At 43.1% G+C, this 14,431-nt stretch overlaps 1 protein-coding gene across 4 annotated transcripts in view; it reads left to right on the top strand.

The window, feature by feature from the left end:
- Positions 1–248: 248 nt before the first annotated feature.
- Positions 249–14,431, top strand: part of DUS2 (dihydrouridine synthase 2) — a 40,352-nt gene continuing 26,169 nt past the window's right edge. The window contains exons 1-4 of one of the 4 annotated variants that reach the window (XM_045522276.2): positions 421–518; positions 709–811; positions 2,290–2,455; positions 7,756–7,898. In XM_045522276.2, the coding sequence (XP_045378232.1) occupies positions 7,773–7,898 (126 nt within the window). In that variant the 5' untranslated portion in view covers positions 421–518; positions 709–811; positions 2,290–2,455; positions 7,756–7,772. Of the gene's footprint in view, positions 519–708; positions 812–2,289; positions 2,456–7,755; positions 7,899–14,431 lie in introns of all 4 variants that reach the window. The other 3 variants (XM_010962511.3, XM_074370538.1, XM_010962509.3) reach the window with 3 other exon arrangements.

Raw genomic sequence — 14,431 nt, 5'->3', positions numbered from 1 at the left:
CTTGGACGAGAGGTTCCGCAGCGCTGGGGTCTCATGTTGCACGCGCTCGATGGAGAAGTGATCCCGGTGGGCCTGCCGATTCTTCCAGCCACGGGAGGCGAGTGGTGCGGGCTCCCAACGGCCCAGCGTGAGGCGCGCCGGCTGGTTCAACTCTGGCCGCCGTGCCGAGATTAGCAGCGGGCCAGGTCGCACCAGCACTGTGGGGCTCTGCTGCCCGCTCTGCCGCTGTTGCTGCCGCCGCTGTAAAGCCCGCGGGATGCGCACCACAGGCAGGGGCTCTTCGGGACCGCAGACCGTCAGGTACCGTCGAGGAGCTGAAAGCAACCGAGCCCCGAGCGACAACAGCCGCAGCGACCACGTTAGAGCCATATTCCTTTTGGCGAGGGAGAGGCGCACAGCAGTGACGTCATGGGCGCGCCGAGGCCTAGCGGACGGTGGCTGGCGCTGCTCAGTAACGCGTGCGGAATTGGTGAACTGTGAGGAAGGAGGGAAGATCTGTAGAGTTCAGCAGCCGCGAGGTCTGTAGGTCCGAACAGGGGATGGTGATGTCCAGGCCCCGGCCAACGTTTGGGAAGGGTGCGCGATGGAGGCAGGACCGGGGTCTAGCGATACACGGCAATGGGGCCCTGGCATTATGAACCAGGAGGGCGGAGAGCTTCTGACGATCCCATGTCCGATCCCTGCGATTCTCTTTTGTCGCCCTCACAGTTCCTGTGATGGCTTGTCCAGTTCTGGTCTCCCCTTGTAAACTCCGAGGGTGCGCGGCACTGTTTTCTCAGATGTGGTCCTCGTGTAAGGTCTTTTAATACAGGTATTTACTGAGAATCTGAATGAATGGTCAGGCCTGGGGGCCAAGGGACAAGGGCTAAGTGTCGTAGATCTAGGACATCCCACCACCACCGCCACCCTACCCTCCCGCCCCCGCTGAGATGAGGACCCAGAGGGTGAGCTGGTGGTGTTTAGTTTATCCTCTCTATGAAGTGGTTAGATCTTGAGGCTTTATTTCAAGAGTACTCAGCTCTTCGTAATTTTTTCCTTCTTTTTTAGCTGAAACTCATTCTCCACTCCCTTGTCACCCTTCCCAGTCTCACATCCTGAACCCACTACTTTTTTGGCCAGCTCACCTCCCCTGGCTTCCCAGTCAGATACCTAAATTACTTGAATAGTAGTGAGGAGGGTCCTGCTCCAGGTATGTGGCTTGTCTCACAAACCCATGGTCAAGGAGAATGTTTTACTTGAATCCAGTTGTCCACATGGCAAAAAAAAAAACCGAACCCTACAGTGTTCGAATTTCTTGAACAAATCCAGAAAATGGGTGTCAGATCTGTTCTAAGTCCCCATTGCCTGGGGTAGGAGATAAGGTAAATGTGGATTAACCACCTGGGAGGTTCTTAACATCTGGAGAAAGAGTTTTAGTTTCATCAAATACTGCCACAAAGATAAATACTATTCAATTTTGAATACCATTTTGATACAGGAGCAGACTTTCTGGAGAGTTAACGTGTTAAACCAGCAGAGGAGAGAGTTTTGAGTAGTGACAGGTGAACAGAGTCATTGGAGTGAGAGTGATTTTGCCCCACTCTTCCCCCAGGACATTTGACAATGGCTGGAGACATTTTTAGTTGTCACATCTGGGGAGGTACTACTGGCACCTAGTGGGTAGAGGTCAGGGATGCTGCTAGGTGTTGAACAATGCTCCCCCCCAAAAAAGAATTATCTGGTCCCAAATGCTGTTGAGAAACGCTTGATGGAGGGTGAGGACTGAAGTGAGGCTGAGGTTACCGTGTGTACTGTCATTTCAGGTAGTCATATTTGCCAGACTCTTGTGCTGGCCCTGCTCCTTCCCCAGAATCTGTAGCAGGCACACTAATGCCATTGCTTGTTATGCCCTTGGGATCAGGAAACCTTGGGGCCCCTGAAAGTCATAAACACAGGAAGGAGTGGTTCAAGAGGGTGATGCTGCAGAAGAGAAGTTTAGGGAGAACAAAATTGTTCTCATGGGTTTGGGGAATGTGCCAGATGGGAAAGAGATGAGTTGTGCTGTGTATCGTCCCAGAAGGCAGACTGAGACCAATGCACGACAAGGAGTCAGAGTCTGAATTTGATATAAAGACTGCTGTAGCAACTAGAAATGCCCAGAGCTGCTTTGAAAGTGCTGGGTTTTCTGTCACTGAAAAGTTCATATATAGGCTGATGACTACTGATTGGTAATATGATAGAGGGGAGTTGATACAAAGGAGATGCTCTAAGATACTGTGACTTTACACTACTTCTATTATTCTTTCCAAGAAATCAGGGCTCCTTGTTCCTTAGCTGAAGCTCCTTGGATGTCTGATCTGACAGGTTTCACCCATATACATGTGCCACTGTTTTTTCATATATAAAACAAATAATTGTTTTGCAACAATCCAGAACGGAGATATTGAAAGAATTATCAGAAAAGAATAATACATAGGTATGTATTTGCATTTGTACTTTGTCCAAATATATAGGGAAGGTAGCTGATTAGTGGCTGCTTTCTCAGTGCTTGAGCCCTTAAATGTGACCTCAGAATGTCATAGGGATTGGAGCCTGTCTGAGTCTGTCTCTATCTCTGCTATCTAATTTCTTCTCTTCATTTCTTTAGATACTGCATAAGGCCCCTTTCTTTTCCTCCTGCTCACAGCAGACATTGAGTTACATCTAGTTGTTATTGAGATATATGTCTTACAGTATAGTGCTTTAGAAGTAAGAAAGGTTTACTTATTGTGGAAAAAACATAAGCTCCTGGGATTTGTGGCCTCACTTGATAGTATTTTTCCCAGGGCTGCCATAGTACCTTACGTTGCCTGGTTACTCCTTAAGTTTTAAAAAGAATTGTTCCTTGGATCTCAGGTGATAGGTACGTTCATTCATTCATTTATTCACTCAATAAATATTTTCTGAGGACCATATATGTGCCATGTACTTTTCAAATACACAGTGAGCAAAACAGACAAAATTCCTGCTCTCATGGAGTTTATATTCTGATTTAATTGGTTTGGGGTAAGGCATGGACACTTTTTTAAATTTTATTTATTTGCTGAAGTATAGTTGATTAACAATGTTGTATTAGTTTCTGGTGTACAGCAAAGTGATTCAGTTATACATATATTCTTTTTCAGATTTTTTTCTGTTATAGTTTATTATAAGATATTTAATATAGTTCCCTGTGCTCTACAGTAAGACCTCGTTATTTATCTATTTTATATATAATAGTTTGTATGTGCTGATCCTAAATTCCTAATTTATTCTTCTCCTCACCCCTTTTCCCTTTGATAACCACAAGTTTGTTTTCTATGTCTGTGAGTCTGTTTCTGTTTTGTAAATAAGTTCATTTGTATCAGTTTTTTAGATTCCACATATAAGGGATATCATATATTTGTCTTTCTCTGACTTACTTCATTTAGTATGATAAGCTCTAGGTCCATCCATGTTGCTGTTTCATTTTTTATGGCTGAGTAATATTCGTGTGTGTGTGTGTGTGTACACCACAACTTCTTTATCCAGTCATTTATTGATGGACACTTAGGTTGCTCCTGTGTCTTGACTATTGTAAATAGTGCTGCTATGAACATGTATCTTTTCAAATTAGGGTTTTCTCTGGATATATGTCCAGGAGTGGGATTGCTGGATTATATAACTCTATTTTTAGTTTTACAAGGAACCTCCGCACTGTTCTCCATAGTGGCTGCACCAATTTACATTCCCACCAACTGCATAGGAGGGTTCCCTTTTCTCCACACCCTCTCCAGCATTTATTATTTGTAGACTTTTTTTTTTTTTTGAGTAGGGGAGGTAATTAGGCTTATTTATTTATTTTTTAGAGGAGGTACTGGGGATTGAACCCAGGACCTTGTGCATGCTAAACATGCACTCTACCACTTGAGCTATACCCTCCCCTCCCCCTCTGTAGACTTTTTGATGATGGCCATTCTGACCGGTGTGAGGTGATACCTCATTGTGGTTTTGATTTGCATTTCTCTGATAAAAAGCGATATTGAGCATCTTTTCATGTGCCTGCTGGCCATCTGTATGTCTTCTTTGGAGAAATGTCTTTTTAGGTCTTCTGCCCATTTTTTGATTGGGTTGTTTGTGTTTTTGATATCGAGCTGTATGTGCTGTTTGTATATTTTGGAAATTAAGCCCTTTAGGCACTGGTATTTTAAAAAGAAAAACCTCTCCAGATGATTCTAATGTACGCCTAGGTTTGAGAATCACAGTTATAAGTGAAGCACTTTGGGAACTGCAAGGTATTGCAAAAGTAAAATGTGGCTATTAGTGTTCCTTCACTACTCCTCCATTTTCCTACCTGCATCAGACCGTTGTATAAGTGCTGGTCATTTTCATTTCCTTTCACTGTATGCCTAGATTCCTTCTCTCTCTTTGTAACCCAACACCCTACCTCCTTCCTGTCTTTCACCTTTCAGCCCATCATCTGTTGCCTGAGTAATCTTACTAAAGCACAGCCATGGCCGTGTCACCCCTTGACTTAAAAGCCATGCATGGATCCTGTTTGCCTGCAGACTATCTCCTAATCACTGTCCAGAATCTGGCCTCACCTTCATCTCCTATTGCTTCCTTACCTGAATCTTACTCATTCAAGTGGTGGCTCCCATGCAAGTTGCATAAAGGGATTGTCGTCCTTTACTGGGTAAGCGAGGGAGTGGGGTAGTCATTTGCTCTATAACCAGATTTGACGTGTGGCACAGCACTTTAAATGCAGTTTGTCTATGGATAGAGCTCTTCTGTGGCTGAGTGTGAACTGTATCATAACTCTTGTTGCCCCTTGGCCTGTTAACTTCTTTTTATAACAAACACTAAGCACCTACTTTTTGGCCAGATTGTGTGTTTGTGGTGAGGATCTAGTGTTGACCAGGCACTCTGCTTGCCTTCACCTTATGATGAGTGAGGCAGATTGACAGTTGCTCTTGTGATTACAAGAATATGTGCCATGCCAGGACAGGAGCAAACTCAGAGGAGGAGCCCTTACCCTGTGTTTGGGGGATGTGGGTCAGGGAAGGCTTCTTGGAGGAGGTGACATCAGTACTGAGGTTCTGAAAGGCCAGTGGAAGTCATCTAGGAGGAGGAATAGGAGTGTGGCTGTTAGGCAGGGCAAACTCGTTTGGAGACTCCAGACTGAGAGAGAGCAAGCCAGTTTGGGGAACTAGAAATACTTCAAAATAGCTGACGCTTGGTAGGGGTAGTTAAGAGGGCAGAGGGCAAGTGATGAAGGATGGGGCTTCCATGGAAGGCAGGGAGCAGATCTAGTTTGTTATGTTAGAGCTTAAGACTTAATTCTAAGGGCAGTGGGGAAGATTTTGGGGAATGAGAATGTCATGTTCTGATTTGTGTTCAGGAAGACACCTCTGCCTGCTGGAAGGGGCATGGATTGGACATGATGGGTCTGGACAGACTGGCTTAGAGGCTGTTGCCATGGTTCAGCTGATAGACGGTGACAGTGGCAAAAACCATGAAACTCCTTGAGGTCAAGGGCTTAGTTCTTTCCATTTCTTTACCTTCAGCACCTCACACATTGCCTTGACCCTCAAAGAAGTGGTAGATGTTTATTGATATAACAATAGACTTAAAGTGTGTTGAAGGTGTAAAAACCTGATAATGAGAGCAGTTAACACTCATTAAGCCCTTACGGTGTGCTGAGAAATGTTGTGCATCAGAAAATTGACTCTTCACAGCATCCTACCTGACATAGATTTATTGGAGCCTCATATTCCACAGGGAGAAGCTGTGCCTTGACTGGGTTAATTAACCTGCCCAGGCAGGGGCTCAATGAATGTCTACTGAATGAATAATTGAAGACAGAGCATGAGGCTTAGGAGAGAAGATCATGACATTGTTTTGTACATATTTAGTGGAAGATGCCCTTAATACATCCCAGTGGGGATGTGTTTTGAATGGTTGGTGTGAGGTTTGGAGGTCACCGTGGCCAATATTTTAAGCCATGGGAGTGAATAAATTTGTGGGGGAGAATGAATGGAATTAGGAGGGAAGAAGGCCCAGGTCTAACGAGGAACCTCAGCATGTGAGGAGAGGAGGTGAAACCAGCAAAAGAGACTGAAAAGTAGGGGCAGACAGGTGGGAGAAAATGTGGGAGAGTGTGGGGTTGGGTGGGGAAGCCCAGGGAGGAGAGAGATTAAGGAAGAGGGAAGGCTCAACTGTGCCATGTTCTGCTAGTGAAACAAGATTGAGGACAGGTGAGGTCTAGTAAATTAAGCAACTTCGAGGTAACTGGTGACTTTAATCAGAACAGTTTTGGTAGAGTGGTGGAGGGAGAGGTTAGGCTGGAGTGGGCTGAGGAGTAAAAGGTGGAAACAGTGTTATTACCTCTGAGAAGAGCATCCTTGGCAGGCTTCGTGATATTTTAGAGGGGACCATTTTTGCTTGGAATAAATAAATTAACATAAACAATTATCTCTGGTACAGTGGGTTTTGATGTTCTTCTTTTTTACCCTAGTTGGCTCTACTTTCAAAGTATTTTTAGAACATGACCACTTTTCACCATCTCCACAACTATCTCCCCATCCTGAGCTGCCATCATTTCACACGTCAGTGACTGAAGAGCCTTGTAACTGGGCTCCCTGTGTCTATCCTGGCCCCCAATAGTCTGCTCTTCTTACAGCAGTCACCATAATCATGGGAAAATGTGATCAGTTATACCACTCCTCTACTGAAAATCCTTCAATGGCTCCTATTTCATGAAGAGCTAACAAGCTCTGTGGAGCGTCCTACAAGGTCATACGGGATCTGACCACTGTGTCCTATCTGCTTACTGCTCTCACATACGTCGTGTATCTGACTTCCACTACTCTCTTCTCCTTTCTGTGCTCCAATCACACTGGCCTCCTTACTGTTTCTCTAACACACCTGCCCCAGGGCCTTTGCACTAGCTGTTTCCTCTGCTGTGCACTCTTCCACTACATACCAACTTGGCTGATTTAAATCTTTGCTTAAATTCTCATTGAAGCCTATCTGGGCTGCTCTAAAATTTTAACCTGTCAGGGTGGGAGGGTCAGAGCAGGGGAGAAATGGGTGAAGGTGGTCGGTCAGAGGTGGCAAACTTCCAGCTGTAAGAGAAATACATTCTGGGGATGTAAGGTACAGCATGGCGATTATAGTTAGTAATATTGTATGTACATATGAAAGGTGCTAAGAGAGTAGGTCTTAAAGGTCCTCATAAGAAAAAAATGATGTGAGTTAATAAATGTTAGCTAACTGTGGTAATTATTTTGTGATATATACATATGTCAAATCATTATGTTGTATACCCTAAACTAATACAATGTTATATATCAATTATATCTCAATAAAACTGGAAAAAAATTTTAACCCATCCTCAGCATTTTCAATCTCCTTTCTCCCTGCTCTTTTTTACTCTATAGCACTACCAATTTTCCAGCATACTATATAATTTATTCATTATGTTTATTGTTTTTTGCCTGTGTTCCCCCACTGGAATGAAAACTCTATCAGAGCAGGAATATGTCTGTTTTTTGTTTTGTTTTGTTTTTTAACTAATGTATCCCAAAAGACTGGGACAGTGACTGGCGCAGACTAGGCATTTAATAAATATTTGTTGGATGAATGATGAGCATGCATTGTTTTTATGATCAGAGAAAAGGGAAACAAAGTACTGTGTGTTGGAAGGAAGAAGGAAAGCTAGCCCTGGATAGCAGAAGAGATTTTCTCCATTTTCTGACTCTTGTTTTCCCTTTCCAGGCTGTAGCAGGGGAGGAATGATTGTGAACAGCATCTCATTGTGCTACCACAACAAACTCATCTTAGCCCCTATGGTTCGGGTAGGGACTCTCCCAATGCGGCTGCTGGCTCTGGACTATGGAGCAGACATTGTGTACTGTGAGGTAAGGGGCTCCCAATTTTCCTGGAGATCTTTTCCACAAGTGAAGCCTTCCCATCTGTGGGTGGAAGTAGTCAGGATTTAGAGGAGGCAGAATGGGCTCTCACTTCACAGGTGCTCACTAAAGGGAGCAGAAGATAAACACTCATGACACTGAGGAGTTCCCTGAGGAGCCTGGGGAGCATGGAGGCATTGTGGGACACCTGGGTCAGGTGGGTAGATGAGCATCATGTCAACCACTGCCCTGGCCCCTGTAGGAGCTTCAGTACTTAAAGCAATGAACTCAGGGTTAGGAAGAGGAGGAAAAGGACCAGATTCAGGCCAGGGAAGCTGGCTGGCTGGGGTTGGTGTGGGGAGCTGTAGGATTTTCTGGTGGCAGTAGCACTTGCCGGCTGCTGTGGAGAATATTAGGACTTCAGACCTAGGTTTGGAAAGCATCTTCTAGGAAAAATAGAGTTATAGGAATACCTAATACTGGATAGGGAGTGTGAGCAGTAGTTCTCAATTGGTGATGTATCATAATTATCTGGGCAACTTCCCCCGAAATCCCCAGTCCTGATATGTCCCCCTAGTGGGTATAAGCATTAGGGGAAGCTATTCAAGTGCTTCTGATATTTTGGTCTTTAAAAGCTAGTGGTGGTGAGGTGGGGATTGTGGCTATAAAAGGGCAACACAAGAGATCCTTGTGGTGATGAAAGTATTCTGTGTCTTAACTTGATCAATGTCAGCATCCTAGTTGCAATGTTGTACCACAGTTTTGCAAGATGGGGAGAGATTGGGCAAAAGGTACATAGGATCTCACATTCTTAACAATTGTATGTGAACATCCAGTTATTTCAAAATAAAAAGTTTAATTAAAAAGAAAGCACATACAAAAAAGCACTAAAGTAGAGGGAAGGGAAAGCTTAAGAGGGGATTTGGAGAGAATATACCCTTATGTACTGGGCTTATGTGTGCATGTGTGTGGTTGGGGTTAATGATAGAAAAGTTAAAGAGTGAGAGAAATTGGCAAATTAAGAAGAGTACAGTGTCAGGGAAGGCAAAAGTCAGGCCTTTTCACTATGTCAGACAATGCAGAGAAATCTAATTGCAAAAAGACAAAAAAGATATTTGATTTGAAAGTTAGGTGACTGGAGGACAGCTGTGGCATGTAGATGGGAACACTTTTGGGATTAATAGGTTGAGGAATGGGCAGCGAAATGAGGAAGTAGAAATAGGGCTTGCTGACTACCCCCCAGGTATTCAAGAGGTGAAGAGAGGAAGTGTACAGGCAGGTAGCTGGAGGTGAAGGGAGTTGATTTTTGGCAACTTTCTTGTTTGTACCATAAGAGGAAGGATTTAGCAATAAGGAGAGGTCTGAATATTTGTGGGATTAGGGGGGATTTGTAGGGCCAGGTTTGGAAGGGACAGGATTCTTGACGAGGTGGTGGTACCTGCCTCCCTCTGAGATAGGGCAAGGAGGAGAGGGAGAGGATGATGAAGGGGAGGGAAGCTGAGGGGTTTTGCCTGAGAGACTTGTTTTATAAGAAGCCAGTCTTTTGTTGGAAATAAGGGTGGCAGGAGTGGGTAGGGACCAGAGCAAAGGAAGTGAAGATGTCTTGGTCCTGTTCCCATGGGGAATGGGTAGTGGGTGGTGAACCTCACCAGCAGGTGTGCATAGTGATACTGGTTTGTAGCTTTATGGGAAGGAGAGCTGGGAAGCCTGGCAGGAGGATGCCCATGACTGGGAATTGGAATGCCAGTACCTGGGCAGGGGCAGAGGCATCTAGGGTGCTGGCCAGGTGAAATGGGAAGGAGGGAGTATGTGTTGTTTAGAGGTGGGAATCAGAAAGGGAGTTTCCAGAGTTCAGGGTCACAGAGGCCCAAGACCTAACTTTTAAGTCGTTTGTTGAAGTGGAGGTGAGGAGGCCCTAATAATGTGATCTGGGCTGTTTGTGTACACCCATAAGCCTTCCAGGCTGCCAGAACATACGGAAGGCAGGGAGGAGCCTGTTCCCAGGGGCTAGTCCCAGGGGAATATGGTGGTGTGCTAAGCAGTATTAATCTGGTGACTCATCCCTTGAGCCCACACTCTGGCCCCCGGGTGGTCAGCCTTGGGTTAGGTATAGCCTTTCTTGGCCAGCACCCTCCTCAGCCTCCAGAAAAAACCTCTTGAATTTGGAAGGGGATTGGGAGGAGGAACTGTGGGGAAACAGAGGCTCAGATTCTGAAGTCTGGAGACCAAAAAAGACCAAATCCCAGAGAACAGCTGGTATCTTTCATTGGTTTTGATTCCCCTCCTCCCCAGGATGATAACAGAGAGGGACATGCTAGCTCTTTGTCCACTTAGTCCATATTTACCAATAGGGCCCTGTGGGATGACTCAGACTCAAGGATGAAGCCCCTTGCTTCTTCCCTGTTGCCCCAACACCATTTCTGTCCAGCCATACCTTCCCCATGATTGCTTCAAGGCCTAGGGTATAGGGTGTCCCTCTCCTCTCTGCCCATGCTTTGCATACTGTCTCCATTAATTATTTGCTTATTCTGATGATATTCTTATGATGCTCCATTTCCCTTCTCTCCCTAATCTTGTGCCTTCATGAAAAGTAAGAGTTGATCCATTGAGTGCTAAGCTTTTATTTTCAAATTCACTTAATATCTCCACCATGGCCATCCTACTGGTTTCTTCCATTGGACCAAGTGGTGGTTAGGGCTTCAGGCCTTTAACCAGATCACCTGGGCTCTAACTTATTGTGGGGCAAGATTCTGAGGGTTGCTAAAATTGAGGAAAAGGCAGTAGTATTAATATATTCAGCCCCATTGGACTTCACTTCTGTGCAAGCAGCATTTTTCTGGGACCCCAGAAAGTGCAGTTGTATTCACTTGAGACAATGTCGAGTGAATCACCAGGACAGAATGGAGTGTTTGCATGAGAGCACAGTGCCTGTTGCTGATAGCCTCAATGTATTTATAGCCCTGGGGGAATTGGTCTGTATGATGGGGGTCACGGAAGCTGGGTAGTGGGAAACAGAGCTGACCCACCAGATTCCAGATGCTCCATCAGCTGCTTTGTTGAGAATTCTTAGGGTTGTTTTCAAGTACTTGGGTAGTCATGGTCCTAGGATTTATGTGATGACATCAGAAGGTGGCCCTCCTAATTGATCAAAGCTTGATTTTCCTAATGATTGTAACTAATCCTTTCCTCCAGGGCTCTGCTTGAGTTTGGAGCAGAGGAAATTCTGATTAAAGCACTTTGTATGTTTGATGGGCACTTGCTCTGGGAGAGGCAACATGGCTTATGAACAAACTAAGAGCCTTTGCTGGAGGAGGCCTAGGCTCTTTAACCAGACCTAGCTCCTGTGGAGAGCAGAGATAGGCAGGACAACTGGCCCCAGCTTGATGTGAATAGGTCACTGGGAACTGGGCCAAGTACTGGGAAGGGTACTGCCCCCTGGTGGATCCAGAGTTGCCCTGCAGTCCAGCTGTGTAGATAATTTTATATGACATGACCAATCTGTGGGATTAGATGGTCAAACCACCCGCTCCACCTCTCAGGACAGAGGACATACCAGGCATGCAGACACCTTCTTAAAAGCCCTGCAAAGCCCTCATTAGTTGGAGGTGAAGAAAGGATGAACCAGTTCAGCAAAAGTCAAGGGAGCAATGGCCTCCTTCCCTACAAAGTTCTGCCCTATTGACAGAGTTTTCCAGGAGTTCATCAGGTCTCATGTACCTATTCCTTTTTATAAGAACAATGATGTTGGGATAATTGGACAGCTGCATGTAAATCAGTGAAGTTAGAATATTCCCTCAAACCATACACAAAAATAAACTCAAAATGGCTTAAAGACTTAAACATAAGACAAGAAACTGTAAACCTCTTAGAAGAAAACATAGGCAAAAAATTATCTGACATAAATCTTAGCAGTGTTCTTCTAGGGCAGTCTACCCAGGCAATAGAAATAAAAGCAAAACTAAACAAATGGGACCTAATTAAACTTATAAGCTTTTACACAGCAACAGAAACCATAAGCAAAACAGAAAGACAACCTACGGAATGGGAGAAAATATTTGCAAAAGGTGAGACTGACAAGGGCTTAACTTCCAGAATATATAAACAGCTCATACAACTTAATAATAAAAAAATAAACAACCTAATCCAAAAATGGGCAGAAGACCTAAACAAGCAATTCTCCAATGAAGACATACAAATGGCCAATAAGCACATGAAAAAAATGCTCAATATTGCTAATTATCAGAGAAACTCAAATCAAAACTACAATGCGGTGTAACCTCACACCAGTCAGAATGACCATCATTCAGAAGTCCACAAACGATAAATGCTGGAAAGGGTGTGGAGAGAAGGGAACCCTCCTACACTGTTGGGGGGAAATGCAATTTGGTGCAACCATTATGAAAAACAGTATGGAGACTCCTTAAAAGACTAAAATTAGACTTTCCATATGATCCAGCAGTCCCACTCCTGGGCATACATTCAGAGGAAACCTTATCAAAAAGATACATGCACCCCAGTGTTCGTAGCAGCACTATTTACAGTAGTCAAGACATGGAAACAACCTAAATATCCATCGACAGATGACTGGATAAAGAAGTTGTGGTGTATGTATACAGTGGAATACTACCCAGCCATAAAAAATAATATAATAATGCCATTTGCAGCAACATGGATAGACCGGGAGATTGTCATTCTAAGTGAAGTAAGCCAGAAAGAGAAAGAAAAATACCATTTGATATCAATTATATGTGGAATCTGAAAAAAAAAGACAAATTATTTACAAAACAGAAACAGACTCACAGACCTAGAAAACAAACTTATGGTTACAGGGGGGAAGAGGGTGGGAAGGGACAAATTGGAAGTTCGAGATTTGCAGGTACTAATATATATAAAATAAACAACAAGTTCATACTGTATAGCTCAGGGAACTATATTCAGTATCTTATAGTAACTTATGGTGAAAAAGAATATGAAAACAAATATATGTATGTTCCTGTATGACTGCAGCATTATATGCTGTACACCAGAAATTGATACAACATTGTAAAATGACTATACATCAATAAAAATATATATACAAAAAAAAAGGAGCAATGGGACTCCAGTGATCCAGACTGTGAGAGGCTACCTAGAGAGGACTTAAACCTTTTAATAAGTAGGATGAAGGGAGAAGGCAGTGTTCTTAAGAGGTCCTGATTACCAGAATGGGTACTTAAAAGAAATTTTGTTAAATTGTGGTAAAAACACATAACATAAAATTTGTCATGTTAATCATTTTTAAGTGTACAGTTCAGTAGTAAGTACATTCACTTAATTGTGAAACAGATCTCCAGAACCTTTTCATCTTGTAAAACTGAAACTCTATACCCTTTAAACAGCAACTCCCTTTTCTCCCCCTGCCGTGCAGCCCCTGGTAACCACCATTCTACTTTCTGTTTATATGAATTTGAATACTTTAGAGACTTCCTATATGTGGAAATATGCATATTTGTCTTTTTATGATTGGCTAGTTTCACTTAGCATAGTATCCTCAAGGTTCATCCATGAGGATACATAGTACACATCCTGTACTATGTGATAGGATTTCCTTCCATTTTTAGGCTGAACAATATTCCATTGTATGTGTACTACATTTTGCTCATCCATTCATCTGTCAATGGACATTTGGGTTGCTTTTATCTCTTGGCTGTTTTGAATAGTGCTGCTATGAATGTAAGTGTGCAAATACCTCTTTGAGATCCTGTTTTCAATTCTTTGGGATATATATACCCAGAAGTAGGATTTGCTGGATCATGTTAGTTCTATTTTTAATTTTTTGAGGAACCTCCCTACTGTTTCCCTGTGAGTTACACCATTTTATGGTCCTAACGACAGTGCAGTTTCTCCACATCTTTGCTAACACTTTTATTTTCTGTGTTTTGGTAGTAGCCATGCTAATGGGTGTGAGGTGATAGCTCATTGTGGTTTTGATTTGCATTTCTCTGATGATTAGTGATGTTGAGCATGTTTTCATGTGCTTCTTTGCCAGCAGTGTACATCTTTGAGGACATTTCAAGTCTTTTGAAGAGAATGGATAACTTTTTAAAACTTAAAAAAATTCAATTTATGGAAAAAGTTTCAGGAATAGACAAAGAACATACATATACCCCTACCCAGATTGACCTATTGTCAACATTTTGCTTGATTTGTTTTATAATTTGTGCTCTCTCTAATATGTATTTTCTGCCTAACTATTTGAGAGTAAGTTTCATACACTATGATTTTTTTACTTCTCAAATACTTTATTGATATTTTCTAAGAATAAAGTCATTCTTCTGTATGATTATACAGCCATCATCTTCAGCAAATTTAATTGTTACAATACATTTTTCTAATCTACCTTCCATATTCTGGTTTTGTCAATTGACCCAAAATTGTTCCTCCAAGCATTTTTTAACATCTTTATTGAGATATGTTTCATATAACATATAAATCACCAATGTAAAGTATACAATTCAGTGGCTTTTAGTATATCTACAGAATGTGTATCTATGCCCACAATC

Source organism: Camelus bactrianus, chromosome 9 (assembly GCF_048773025.1).
Source record: "Camelus bactrianus isolate YW-2024 breed Bactrian camel chromosome 9, ASM4877302v1, whole genome shotgun sequence".
NCBI classification, from domain to species: Eukaryota; Metazoa; Chordata; class Mammalia; order Artiodactyla; family Camelidae; genus Camelus; species Camelus bactrianus.
The sequence above is the reverse complement of the archived record's forward strand: the minus strand, read 5'-3'. Positions and strand labels throughout refer to the sequence as shown.